Genomic DNA, 15,007 nt, shown 5'->3' on the forward strand with positions numbered 1-15,007 from the left:
AAATCAGATTATATTTCTCTCTATGTTTTTATTTTGTATGTTATTATTGTGTTTACTTGTACATATTTATAATTTGAATTTATGCTTTAAATTACAATTACAAATAAAAGAGTGTTCATTTGAGTGCACTGATAACTAATCCACGTAAAACGCAATGTCTACATGTATTTAATTTTCTCCACTGAAATATGGAATCAACACACTTAACTATTTTTTTTTTCTTTTTCTTTTGGGTGTTTGGGAAAGGGGGTGTAACCTACTGATCCACACTCCTCAACTCCGAAGAGAAAGCTTAACTCCAGTAAATAACAATGATGTCATGGTTTAAATGTGTACCCTGGTAGAACAAATGATTCGTACCCGCTGCCGAGAGGAAGTGTTGCTTTCTTATGAACAGGCGGCGCTGCAGCTGGCGGAAGAGGAGGTTGCCCAGCCCAGTTTCTGTGCGCTGGTACAGAGATAGAAAGAGAAAGGAGGAGGAGGAGAGAAAGGAAGGAGAAGGAGAAATACGGTGTCAGTCAGATAACGGGAGGGCTACTATAATGGCCGCGAAGTCGGATGGAGTGTTAAAGATGAAGAAAAGCGACGTGGCTTTTACTCCTTTGCAAAACTCCGATCATTCGGGTTCGGTGCAGGGGCTAGCCCCAGGATCTCAGCCAGATTCGGCAACCGGGGAGGTGGACTACGTGGATGAAGAGTCCTGCTGTTGCGGCTCCTCTTCCCCGTGCTTTCGTCTGGGCAGGGAGCAGCAGAACTACTCGGTGTGGGACTTTCTCTGGATTCTCGCCGCGGTGGCCGTCTATTTTGCCGATGTGGGCACAGATATTTGGCTCTCCGTCGACTATTATCTCCGTGGCCAGTACTGGTGGTTCGGGCTCACTCTCTTTTTCGTGGTGCTCGGTTCGTTTTCCGTGCAGGTCTTCAGCTTTAGGTGGTTCGTACATGATTTCAGCACCGAGGAGAGCGCAGGTGCTGCCAGTGGCTCTCATGTGGATGGGAAGCTGGTGAGCGGATCAGCCGCACATGGAGACACAGATGCCCGTTCTTCAACACCACAAAGACAGACTTCCACAGCCAGCAAGTGCAACACCACAACTAATAGCAGCAACAGCAGCACCGCAACTCATACTAGCAAGAAAAGGACTGCATCTTGTTCATTTTGCATCTGGCTCTTGCAGTCAGTCATCCACATCCTACAACTGGGGCAGATCTGGAGGTAAGGGGGCTAAAGAACTAAACCTGTGTCCCTGGTGCATGCGGGATGTATTTACTGGGGGTGTTCAATTTCAGACGGTGTTGGCATGTCATAGCAGTCACTGCTAGATTGAAGGGTTGGGCTGGAGTGTAAAAGTAGGGACAATGTTTGTTTTAGTAATGGTGGTTGACCCTCAGTTACAGCTAGAATTCGCTCTCAGATATCAAGCTGTCGATTCATAAAACCAAAAATGAAACATATTCTTACCACATTACAGCGTATTCATATACTGTGTATAATTGTATTTATAAAACTTGTTCTGTTTCTGTGGGTTAGTAATATACAAACTGCACATTAGTATGTGTCGTATCCAAGCTAGTCACAGACAAAATACAAGAGTCAATAATGTCAATCTATTGCATCACCTGAAGAGGGAGTTGGAACAGGTATCTCCACATGTTAGTGTACGCAATATTTTAGCCATTAAACAATTCCCAGTCATTTTGAAAATATTATTAAATTATTGTTTCCTTCAAAAGGTTTGCTTAATTATTCAAGTTATATATATATATATATAATGATGGTATATATATATATATATATATATATATATATATATATATATATATATATATATATATATATAACAAAATGTGTTATTAAATTCTATGTACAAACAAGATACATCATATATAGGTATAGTGCCATTCCTTTTTTTTTTAAAAAAAAATGAAAAGAAACACGTTCACACTTAGAGCAGATTACATTGAATGTGTAACTCTACAGGACACACATGTAAGAACAAGACAAACGACATTTTGTTCAGTTTGCTGTAAATCTGGGACTGTTTTTTACACAACTGAATATATATCTATATATAATATATATATATATATATATATATATATATATATATATATATATATATATATATATATGCAAAAAACATTTTAGAAGTAGTAATACACTGTATAAAATACAAGTGTTTTTTGTGCATCTCAGTTATATTTTCAAACACTAAATTGTGTTTAATATATACAGTGAACTCCAAAAGTATTTGGACAGTGACACATTTTTTGTTGTTTTGGCTCTGTATTCCAGCACTTTGGATTTGGAATGATACAATGACTATGCGGTTAAAGTGCAGACAGTCAGCTTTAGTTTGAAGGTATTTTCATCCATATCAAATGAACCGTATAGAAATTATAGCACATTTTGTACATAGTCCCCCCATTTTAGGGTACCAAAAGTATTTGGACAATTGGCTTCACAGTTGTTTCTTACTAGTCAGGTGTGTTTGCATCATTAGTGCATGCACAAGAGAGCTGTCAATGTCTAGTCTTGATTTTAGGCTTTGCATTTGCTTTTGGAGTCTGTTTCTGGTGTCTGACAACATGAGAACCAAAGAAGTGTCAATGTAATTAAAGCTGGCCATCAGGAGGCAGAAAAATCTGAATAAATCGATCAGAGACATAGCCAAAGCATTAGGCAAGCCAAAATCAACTGTTTGGTACATCATTAAGAAGAAAGAAAGCACTGGTGAGCTCAGCAATGGCAAACGACCTGGTAGACCAAGGAAGACCACTATAGTGGATAACCAAATAATACTTTCAATGGTGAAGAAAAACCCCCTAACAACAGTCCAACAGATCAGGAACACTCTCCAGGAGATAGGCATAGATGTGTCAAAGACTACCATATGCAGAAGAGTACACCAGCAGAACTTCAGAGGGTACACCACAAGATGCAGGTAGTGTTATGGCTTGGGCATGTATGTCAGCAACTGAAACTGGCTCACTTGTCTTTATTGATGATGTGACTGCTGACAGCAGCAGCGGGATGAATTCTGAAGTGAAACATCTTGTCTGCTCAGATACAACCAAATGCCTCCAAACTCATTGGACTGAGCTGCATCATGCAGTAGGACAATGACCCCAAACACACTGCCATAGCAACCAATGAGATTTTCAGGGCTAAAAAGTGGAAAATTCTTCACTGGCCAAGTCAATCACCTGATCTGAATCCAATTGAGCATGCATTTCACATGCTAAAGACAAGACTGAAGACAAAAAGCCACCTGAAACAAGCAGGAACTGAAGATGGTCATCACCAGGGAAGATACCAAGCATCTGGTGATGTCTATGGGTCGCAGACTTCAGGCAATCATTGCATGCAAAGGATATGAGAGCTGACAAAAAAAAAGCTGACAGTCTGCACTTTAATCCCATAGTATCATTTCAAATCCAAAGTGCACACACATATATACACACATATACATGTGTATATATATATATATATATATATATATATATATATATATATATATATATATATATATATATATATATATATATATATATATATATATACATATATATATATATACACACACACACACACACACACACACACACACACACACACACACACACACACACACACATACACACACACACACACACACACACACACACACACACACACATATATATATATATATATATATATATATATATATATATATATATATATATATATATATATATATATATATAGTGTAATAGTGTAAGCAAATTAAATATGTTATACAATATGTGATTGGTAAACCAATTAAAGAATAATTATTACGGGATGCCGTATGGCTAAGAAGTGTTCACAACTTCCACTTTAAACATATGCAAACCATGGACATCCCATAATGTGAATATAATATAATCAACACTGTAAATATGATAATTTAAATATTATCTTAGGAAAAAATACCTATGGAAGAGTAGAATGTCTTAATATATATATATATATATAGATATATATATAATATATATATATATATATATATATATATATATATATATATATATATATATATATATATATATATATATATCGTGCAGTATGTTTTATTTTTACGATGTTATTGAATTGCCAACTGTCTCACATTTCCCTAATAAGGTCTTTGTGGAATTACAATTGAAACATGTGTTTGCAATTATTTATTTTTTTTAAAAATGCTTCATTTGTGACACCAAGTTTTTCTTTTATGGCTTCTGACTGTATGACACAGCATGGAGGATCATTTAGCATGAGACTTTTTATTTCACAGCACTAGCATTTTTGCAAGAGATGCAACTTTGTTTTTATCTGGCTTAAAAAATGAATTCAAAATTATATAATCCATGAAGTTGAATGGCTATTTTTTATTTTTTTATTTTTTTATTTTAACCATGGCTAAATCTATATTTATGTGCTTTATATATAGTACAGTATTGCATAATGCTGTGATAGTCATTTATCATAGTCACTCAAGGGATCCTTTACTGTAGTGGGAATATTCTCTATGGATGAGTATAAAGCCATCTTATTTATTAATTACATTATTTTAATGTTTTGATTTTTTCCCCCATTGTTTAGAGTTGCTAGTCATTTTGCATTCAGAGTAAAGGAATCACACTTAGTGTACCACTGTGCATGGGCTTACTGCTCATTAAAGAACCTTATTTTGAAAAGGAAAGTTTTATTTCTTCAGAATATTTTTGAGTAACTACTCAACCAAGCCAAATTACCGACATAATTAGACTTACGTTCCTTCCTTTCCTAAGTACCAAAGTGGCAACATTGTTATTTTTTAAAGTGCACAGTCTGTTGATATCTATAGAAATGAGCATTATGCTTTTCCAGTCCCTGAAATAAGCTATATACATTTTCTTCTTGTACTGTTAGTACTGTTCTTTGATTGGCATTTAAACTTAATGACACCACTGACTGCCATTAAGTCCTAAAGACTTTTCATGTTGTAAAGATATATACCAGGATTAAGAACCTTATAATGAACCAAGAGAACAAACACAACAACTTCATATCAAATAGGGGCCTACATACATTCAAATTAGAGTTCAACCTAAAAGGTTATTCCAAAGTTTAGAGCATTAAGTATGTGGTCCCTTTGCATGCATATTCTTTTTTTCACCTGTAACCGACATTAAATCATGGCAAAGAATGACTGGAAGTATATTGCAAATAAATCTGTATTGCATTGGCTACTACATAGGAGAAGGTGATATAATGCAATGTCTTGCTTTAACTTTGTCAGAAGCCAAATCACAAATGTATTCATAGTGTGTTTGCTACCTTGACTGCTATCCACATTACAATTGATCAAACATCCTTCAAGAGTGTTTCACGGCATCCAGTAGCTTTAGTATTCCTTTCGAGGCCTTTCATTGAACTCTGGTTCAGCCGTAAATATCACATAAAACCTGTGGTGCAGAAGATAGCACAGATCAGACTTGTGGGATTATAGATCCTGGGTAAGATATATCTCTCAACAACTCATTTTAATAAAAGTACTATCACAGTTATAGCTTGCTTCAATGTACTTATTGAACATTGTATAAATATTAGTGATGTGGAAACAACAGAATTATTTTGTCTAAAGTCATTTCCCCTTTAAGGTTACTATTAACCTTTAATTGCAATATGACTTACAATAGGAGTGCTTAGGCAAAAACTGGAAATGTGCCAATTAACTTTAAAGAGAATTGTAATGCATCATTAAAGGATCAAAATCCAAATGTTTGCACACAATTACTGGTGATTTTGAAATACTGTATGATCACCTCCTTCCTTATCAACAACTTTCAGCTTTTGAAAAAAATATCTGCGGGAGATGCATTCATGTCACACTTTGCAATTATACATCTAGAATGTTAATCCAATTGAAATAAAATGTACATGTATCCTATGAATATATTTTAATGTTTCTGGTATCCTTATAGTAGAGGAATTGATGTTAAGGTTATCACAAAGTATATTGCTTGAGGGTTGTCTTGGGAACAGCACTTGGGTCAGTACTTCTTTAAGACAACTGCCAGGGGATCTTTAATGTTCACAACCCAGATGGGACCTTAAATAAATATAACATCAGAAGCTTGGAAGCAGCGTGAAGCAGCCTGCACACTTTGTGTGTTCATAAATTAATCATGGATATGCGCTCAAGTGTAAAAAAATCTAAATGGCAAAAAAAATCTCCTAGATATTCCTACTATTTCAAAATAGGATTTCTTAAGAAGATATATAGTCTGTTTGTCTTAACAAAAGCTTTTTCTGTTAGCATAATAATGGGTGCCTGACATGTAACTGTTGCATGGCTTCCAGAGCTATGTTCATGTCCACTGCCCCTCATCCCAATTTAAAATCCCTTTTTCTGTTTTTTTTTTACTACTACTTGTCTTTTTGTTCTCAAATTCTAACTCCTATTATAGAGAAAGGATAACAAATTGAAAGAGGCATACTGTGCACATTTGTGACAGGGCAGGTTTTTAAATTTGCCCCTAAACAGAAAGAAATGAATGCATAAATTGAGCAGGATTCATAACTTTACAGTCACTTTATCATGCACGTTATATCTAATCAACTAAAATAATTATGCAGTTTGACAGCCAGGCATCTACTGTATTCCACAGGAGCGTGAAATCAGGTATTTTAAAAAGGAATTTATCCTGCAGACTGATGCATGTGATGCAGGACTAGGGGCGGTTCTCGCCCAGGAGGCAGAGGGCGTGGCGCATTTGGTATTATGTTAGCAGGAAGCTGTTTGTCTGAGAGATTCGGAGACCAGGGGCTAGTTTCCCAACAGCTGAAGTACTTGGAGCTCATGATCATTGTCACGATGAATGTGCGGCTGCTTCCAGTCCCTGCTGACGAGTGTTTCCCAAAAACCCACGTGAAAGTGCAGCTTGTTAGTGATGTTCACGTGCATCGTTAGGCTTTGAAGAGCTTCTTCAGGGAAAATCATTTGAAACTAATTTACGGAGTAGTGTATATATGTATAATTCAATAACATCGTAAAAATACTGCATATATATATATATATATATATATATATATATATATATATATATATATATATATATATATATATATATATAGTTTTTCTTGTAAGTCAAATAACAAATACACCGCTGGTTGAAAATACAGGCAAAAATATATACACCCAAAATGAGGTAAAAATATTAATTAACAAAGTAGAAATAAAAAATGAAATATTATTCTGGAAACTCAAAAATAATGTAAAGAATCAAGCAAAAAGAAAGAAGTGGGAATAAAATTGCAGTGAAAGTAAATGCTTCAAACACTACTCCTCCACGAGATGGTAAAAAGGTTCACCAGAAATGACAGGAAGTTCATTGCAGCGTTCTGCAATATATATATTAGCTATCAAATGAAACCTAGAGTTTTAACCTTGTAATGTGTGACAAGTGGACTCTCTCTCCTATTTATTTTAATTGGGATTCAAAATCCTGTTATCCAGCGATTACATAACGCAGTATGGCAAAAGAATCATCACAAACTATCAATAGTGACCACAGACTATTCTGATACAATACTGTCAATACCTTGTGCTAAAGTGTGTCCCAGACAAGTAAAAACGTAGTGTGACATTGAGGCAAACATAAACAGACGGCCTCTTTAAACCCGCAGATTGCTACTCTTGATAACTGTCTATAACGGCTAAATAATGTTCTTCTCAAGTTTCATCCAGATTTGACAAGGGAGCCTCTCAATATATGCACAACTTAAACAAAGTCAATAATAGACTCCATACACCCCAAGATTATGATGCATTCAATAACTAAAGAAGGTTATTTATAATTATAGTCACAAGATGTCAAAATATCTATATAGAATGCCTGCATCCTTCAGCAGGGGATAATAATGTAGTACAAGTAATAATAATATATATTTTTTAGTTTACTTTCAGCCACTTTCGTATTTTACCTCATGACACATTCGTTCAAAAAACAGACCTTGGCATCATCTAGTCAGTTACACCTCTGTATTCCTCTTTTCTTCTGTGTGCTAAATTGCTATCATGGCCCCTTGTTATGTAAACTGAATGACTTACTTAATCTTTACTGTTCTTCTTAACATCTCTCTCTAAACCCTGCGCAACCAAAGTATCTGTTCAGTGTCAGTCAGAGAAATTCTTAATCGTTCTATACACATTTCAAAGCGTACATTCTTTTTGAATCACTTCCAGATATTTTACATGTCTAATTTATGTGTGTGTGTGTGTGTGTGTGTGTGTGGGGGGGGGGGGGGGGGATTTAGTATGATCATCTTAACATAGGTGTTGACTTTAGAACATTCGTGTTTTGTAAATCTTGCCTTGAAGGCAGTGCATTCTATTTCCCAGCAGCCTCTGAAACTACCTCCAAATCAATGTGTTTCTGTCTGTGGATGGATGTGCATATTGTTATTCCTAATAAGAATCAGAAGGGGGGGGGGGGGGGGGGGGGGGGGGGGGGCTTAAAGCAACAAGGGGGCTTTGTACTCTTGCCAAGTGAAATGTAATTAAAAGAAAGCATACTAACGCTTTAAAGTTTGCAACAGTATATTTGTATTGGAATTGTATTTTAACATGCTTAGAGGTGGCTTTAACATGTTTCATGTGCTTTCCATTATTTTGCCATGTTTTTCAGTGTCTGTCTCGGCACAGGTGCGCTCTCTATATACTTTACTACATTTTATTGTGCCTTTACCAACCATGCTCTTATCTTGGCATTTCTCTGGGCATTGGAAAATATTGGAGCTCAGAAAGATCTACTGTAGCTATTATAAACACAGAATATCATAATACTCTTTTTTTTTTTTTTAAATAGAAAGGCACAGTAGAAGTGTGTGAAGGGTGTCTTAGAGGGAGAAAAAGAAAACGATTTCACTTCTGTTTGTGGGTCATTTCTTTCTGTAGGACTGAGTCCAGTAGCAGCAATGAAAGTGACCCAGACTTCAGCTCCAGCTTGTCACAATGTATCAGGATCCAGAGAAAGCTTAAGTGACCTGGAGCAAATCCTTCAGTGATTTCCTCAGAATAGAAAGGTTTGCAATAGCTGTTTAACTCCCCAGAGAAACAATATCAGCCTTTTTTTTCTAAAGCATATACATCTTGTGGGGTGTCTGAAAAAAAGTCTTGCTTTAAACTGTGACATATGTTGCACAGTTATGCTGTGTGTTTGGCAAGACCTGTTCTTGCAAAAGCAGGATGACTCAGTGTGAATACTTGGTTTTCTTCAGGTTGATTCTTAGTCTCTATGCTGCAAACAAAAATATATCAAAATCTAGGAGGGCTGGGACCTATATATTTCAAAGACATGGTAAATAAAGTCACTTAGCAGTTCTCCATCTAACCACAGGGGCTATGCACACTATTTAAAAAGTAGAGCGAGTGTTGCAATAAATAATATTTGAAAAGGAAAATAATGGAAAACTGTCTGCTAATGATTATGTAAAATGTGTTCCTAAGTTTTCAAATTATTATCGTTTTATTGTTTCAAGGATTGTTCAGTTGACTTTAAGATGAAATTATTGTCTTATTAGGATATACAAAGAATATTAAACATATTTTAGTAAAATTTCCTCATTGAGCAGCACAGTGGATGTTGTACTGTATACCAGAAAGCAACCAGACTGTTTTGCTTTAAAGAGAGCATGGTATCAGCAGTCAGTCAAGGCATGATCTTCAACGGTGCTCTGTTTGGGCAGTTTTCCAGGAAGTTGATATTGAAGAGAGACGTTACCTGGTCTACGATAACTATGTAGTTTGTGGTAACTGTGCACTGACATGTCAGAAGAGGAACATCCCTCAGTAGTGAAATGGGAAAGTTCAAGTTTATGTCATAAGGGAAGACATCTCAAAAAACAGAGGCAGCTGTGTTTTTGCATAACTTGGCAAATACATCTCTGAACAACATGTTAAAAACAATTAGGCAAGGAAAGCTGTGGTTCAGAGCATAACAGGAGAAAGCAAATAATGCAAATACGCTTGCAGCTCTCATTTCCCAGTTGTGAAAGCAACTTTGTATCATATCTCAAACAGCCAAACTCCACTGGGCTCAGGTGTTTGCCACATTGGCTGCCCTTCTCTTCCTCTGAAGTACGGCATCTAAGTATTTCAAACAGAAATCTGTTTGGAAACACCTGCTGAAAATGTGTACAGAATCCACAGAGAATATGCAAGTTATTATAACATTGAATGGGGCTTCCTGTTGGATGTCATTGTCTAAGGTGCAGTAAATTGCTACTTTAGATTTTATGATTACCAATAAATACCTTTTATCCCAAAAGACTCAGATATGGCCAAAACAAAATGTTATCTCCTGCTGGGTCTTGGTTATTGCTCCACATCTGCCATTAAAACTTTACAGAACACTGTATAGTGTTCAGCGAGAACCCATAATGAGCCCTGCTGTCTGGCGCACAGTATTTTTATTTTTATGTTCGCGATCATCAGCAGTAGTGTAATACAACCACACATATTCTAAAAATATTGGCAGGAGCTTGGGAATAACCTTTTAATTGAACATAAAGGGAACATAGAGGATTGCCACTTCTGAGGCAGAAATATGTAAAATGAGACATTTGCCATTAGGAGTTTATTTTCAAAAGTTAGTAAAATTGCATTGCGTAATTCTTAGTTTACATATCAGTTTTCAAATGTTGATAGTATAGATTTATGTTCACACACCTTGAACGCCGCCCTTTGAATATTACATCCTAACGACATTTGTTTTTTAAACTGACATGTGGTTAATAGTAGAAACAAAATGAAAAAGATATTTCTACATAGGGCCCATGACGTAGCCACTCCTCTGGTAGAGTGCGCGACCACCCTCCCAGGTGAGGGTAGGCCGGCATTGGTATATGCAGTTGAAACTGTGTCCACAATCCAGTGGGACAGTCACTCCTCCGAGAGGGCTCAACCCAGGGTCTTTTCACAATGACAGACAAAGAGCTGATCAGACTGACGCAGCTCTCTCTCTCATCCTATCCATTTAACATCTCAATGCGCTATCCGGGCAGAGGGAATTTTATCTCCGATCCTCCTCCAAAGAAAAAGGAGGGGGATGGAAAGCCTCAAGTTCCACTGATTGATTCAAGTGGAAAGCCGTAACCACGTTAGGAAGGAAAGTGGGGTTTGTGCGTAACAACACCCTGTTTCCTTCATCCCAAACACTGCAGAGGTGATGGCTAATAAAAAGGCTATCTTCATAGAGAGACATTTCAACTCTTGTTGATGTAGCGTCTGAGAACCCTAAAGTGACATCTGGGGGCCACCAAGAGAACTGTCACCTTCTCTCTCCGGACCTTCTGCAGGAAGGCCAGGAGCAATGGTATTGACAGGAATGCATAAAAGCGTCCTGGGCCACTCGCAGGCTAGGGCGTCAATGCCTAGTGGACCACCGTAGCAGTGTAGGGAGAACGGCAGTGGACAGTGAATTGTCTCTGCCATGGCAAAGAGATTAACTCTGGCCTTCCTGAAAAGTTGCCAAATGCGTGCTACCACCAGATGGTGGAGTCACCATTCTTACGGGTGAGGACCCTCCCTCGAGAGGAGGTCTGCTGCCTAATGCACCACTCCCGGGAGATGAATAGCTCGGGGGAATACAGGTTCTCTTTCGGCTACTGGCCCAGTTCAATAGCCGAAAGGCTATGCGGTATAACCCCGGGGACCAAAGTCCTCCCTGGTGATTTACATTTGCTACCACTGACATGTTTTCTCCTTTGGATATTGAAAGGAAATGCTGGAGAGTGAGGTGAACTGCTCACAGCTTCAGCGCATTTATGTGCAGGGATGTCCAGCGACCAGACCAGGACCGGCAGACTCTTCTGCCTGCCCAGAGTGCACCACAACTCGAGCTGGATGCATCTGTCGTCATCACATGATGGTTGTGGTTCACTCCCATCCTTACGCCTTCGCGTAGGCGAGAGGCTTGCCTCCACCGGTGCAGGGCTTCTCAGCATACGCGAGACACGGTCAGCCGACGGCGTCTGTTGAGCTTGGGATGCAGCCAGAAGGCATTCAGCCACGCTTCAATCAGGCGCATATCGATTAACCCCAGCTGGATGGCTGGTAAAGCTGCGTCCATCAGACCCAGTAATTTCTGGCACAACATCAACTGTACTGTGGATCCCTGTTGAAACAGGGTTAGACAGTTGTGAATGGTGGCTACTCTGTCGTCTGACAGGTAGGCTAGCATTATAAGGGAATCCAGCTGGAAACCCAAGTAAACCGTACTCTGCACTGGTATTAATTGGTTTTTGGCATTGTTGAGAGTGAGACCCAGTCTCACCAGGTGCTGCTTCACTATCGCTGTGTGGGCCACTGCTCTCTCCTGCGACTGGGAGCAAATCAACCAGTCACCCAGGTAATTCAACATCCTGATTCCTTTGAAAATGTGCGGGGGGCTAAGGAGAGGCTGAATGGCAGTGCGGAAAACTCAAAGATGCTTCCATAAAAAGCGAAGCAGAGATATTTCCTGTGTGCTGGAAAATAGGGACGTGAAAATACACACCCTTTAAGTCCACAGTGGTAAACCAGTCACCCAACTGGACAGACTGGAGAATGTGGCGATGTGTGATCATTTGAAACCTCCTCCCTCAAGAACCCGTTGAGATGTCTCAAGTCTAGGATGAGGCGAAGGCCACTGACCTTTTTTGGTACTAGAAAGTACCTCAAGTAGAACCCCTCCTCCTGAGAGGTGGATTCTGCTAGGCAAATGGCTTGTTTTTTAAGTAATGTTTTTACTTCTTGCCTGAGGGCCAAGACATGGAGAAGGAATCGTGATCCCTCGAAAGGAAGGACGCAGAACTGGTATGTATGGTTGCGAGCACCTAACAGTCTGAGGTGAAAGTGTGCCAGTATTGCAGCTAGTGTTGTGAAAAGGGGCAGGTTGAGGCCACAAGCCTTCAGGGGTACTGCTGGGGCTGCTGAGGCTAAAGTGGAGCCTGTCCTGGAGGCTGCTTAGGGCGGCATTGCGTTGCATTACAGTCCCATGCCTGGCATTTTCCAGTCCTTGCGGACAGACCCATATATTAACTGCTGCAGATGGTGGTGCAGTGGGGATCAGAACCGTCCATGTCACCGTCTGTGTTAGGGGTGGACGTCAGCATTTCATCCTCTCCTGCACTGGAGCATGGGAGGTGTTTTTCCTGTTGGGGAAGCATCCCTCTCCTGGACGTGCAAGGGTGGAATTTCGACATCTGGATAAGCTTGGGCCAAGCACCGATGCACGGAGCATCTGAGCACTAAGAATGCCTGAGCACTGATGCACTAAATCCCTGAGCTACCGAGGACACTGAAGTACAGAGCGTCCAAACACTGAGGGCACTGAAGCACTGAGGCACCAAGGCAACCAGGGCACCAAGGACACTGAGGGCTCTGATGCAGGGAGCGTCTAAACACCAAGGTCGTCAAGGAACTGAGGCTGTGGGGCATTAAGAACGGCGAAGCACCGAGGCTCTGAGGCACAGAAGCACGGAGGGCACTGATGCAGGGAATGTTTGAGCACCGAGGGCGCCGAAGCACAGAGGTGCTGAGGTTCTGGGGCACTGAGGGAGCTGAAGCACAGAGGCATTGAGGCTCTGTGGCACCAAAGCACCAAAAGTATGGTTGTTGGTCATCTTTGAATTGAAAAGGAACAGGTTAAAGAAGCGCTGGAAAAGGGAACAAATTTGTCAGATGTCAAAGTGGATATGAGAATGGCAGTGATGAAGCCAATTTGCTCGACAACATTAAAAGTAGACTGGATATTTCCATCAATTGATTTAAAAAATCTGAACTTGATGATGTGAGGCAGTGTAAACTGCGCCTGCTACTGTAGTAGGGCTGTTCTTTTTTATGTTAAGCATTTTTGTGTTCTTTTTCTTTACAATGGGGTTGAATTAAGTAACATCCAAACTTGTTTGTGCCAGACTTGTTAAGTCTGTAACAAAATGGTTGATTGTTATTGTCAATATGTTGTAGATACTACTATAACTGTACCCATTGTGCAGGTATCACAAAGTCCATAAACAAAACAACACATTAATGTTATTAATACATTTTGCAATGTATAAAACTGAGCTGAATTTAATACCAGCCAAAAGGGCCCGTTATACAGTATGAGCCCCACCCCCACCCCCCACCCCCCCAACATTTTTGATTGACATTTAGTAATGTAATTTCCTCCCAGCCCGAATTCAGACTTCAGAATTCAGGCCAACGAGTGAAGTCGGACCAGAGAATTTGGGCTCCTGCCCGAATTGGGAGCCAACTTGAGTAATTTAAAAACAATGCCGCACATTGCATAACATTAAACTGTATCCAGTAAAACATGGACAGGTGTCAACTATACTTACAGTAGCCTACATCCATGCTGCTGCAGGATTTCTTACAAGATATACTCAGCATTGTTGTCATGGGGATATGGAGTCTAGATGAAAATCTCTCAGGTTTTTACAGCTTCTGCAGATAATATGTATGTGTGCAGCTTCATTCCCTAGCAAAAAACTGTAATACAAAATATAGTGTTCTAGCTTTTTTCTATGATATTTGTTTTATAGATTACAATGGACTTGACAATTATTTTTAGATTGGGGACTATGTTATTTTGCTTGTGTGTATTTTATCTGTGAATGTGTTGTCATCCACAATGATCACACTAGCTTAGAAGGATAGGTTTGCTCTACTTTCAGTTGTAGTCTCAGTTACTACAGTATGGTACAGTTTAGTGGTACTGTATGGAAACGCTGACTGAGGAAATACAAAAGTATTTGTACAGGTATAATAATGTGCCATTGTGCTGACAATCATATGTCTTTATGTTATTTTATCTTGCAGGCAGACTTTTTTTTTCAACATCAGTGGTGTACACTTACATACGACAGAAATTATTCACACTCATCTAAGAATATGTTGCTGTTCAATGACCCCATCAATATTAATCTTGCCTATCCCATTTTAGTCTAGTACAAAGCTTTGCCTGGGTGCTGCTG

At 39.0% G+C, this 15,007-nt stretch overlaps 1 protein-coding gene across 1 annotated transcript; it reads left to right on the forward strand.

The window, feature by feature from the left end:
* The first annotated feature begins 450 nt into the window (after positions 1-450).
* On the forward strand, positions 451-11,917 carry LOC121313915 (XK-related protein 4-like). Its single transcript, XM_041246695.1, has 2 exons — positions 451-1,216; positions 11,824-11,917. Exons 1-2 carry the CDS (start codon positions 543-545, stop codon positions 11,915-11,917), a joined length of 768 nt encoding a protein of 255 aa, XP_041102629.1. The 5' UTR covers positions 451-542.
* The last annotated feature ends 3,090 nt before the right edge of the window (positions 11,918-15,007 follow it).

This window comes from Polyodon spathula, chromosome 4 (assembly GCF_017654505.1).
Source record: "Polyodon spathula isolate WHYD16114869_AA chromosome 4, ASM1765450v1, whole genome shotgun sequence".
Classification (NCBI taxonomy): domain Eukaryota; kingdom Metazoa; phylum Chordata; class Actinopteri; order Acipenseriformes; family Polyodontidae; genus Polyodon; species Polyodon spathula.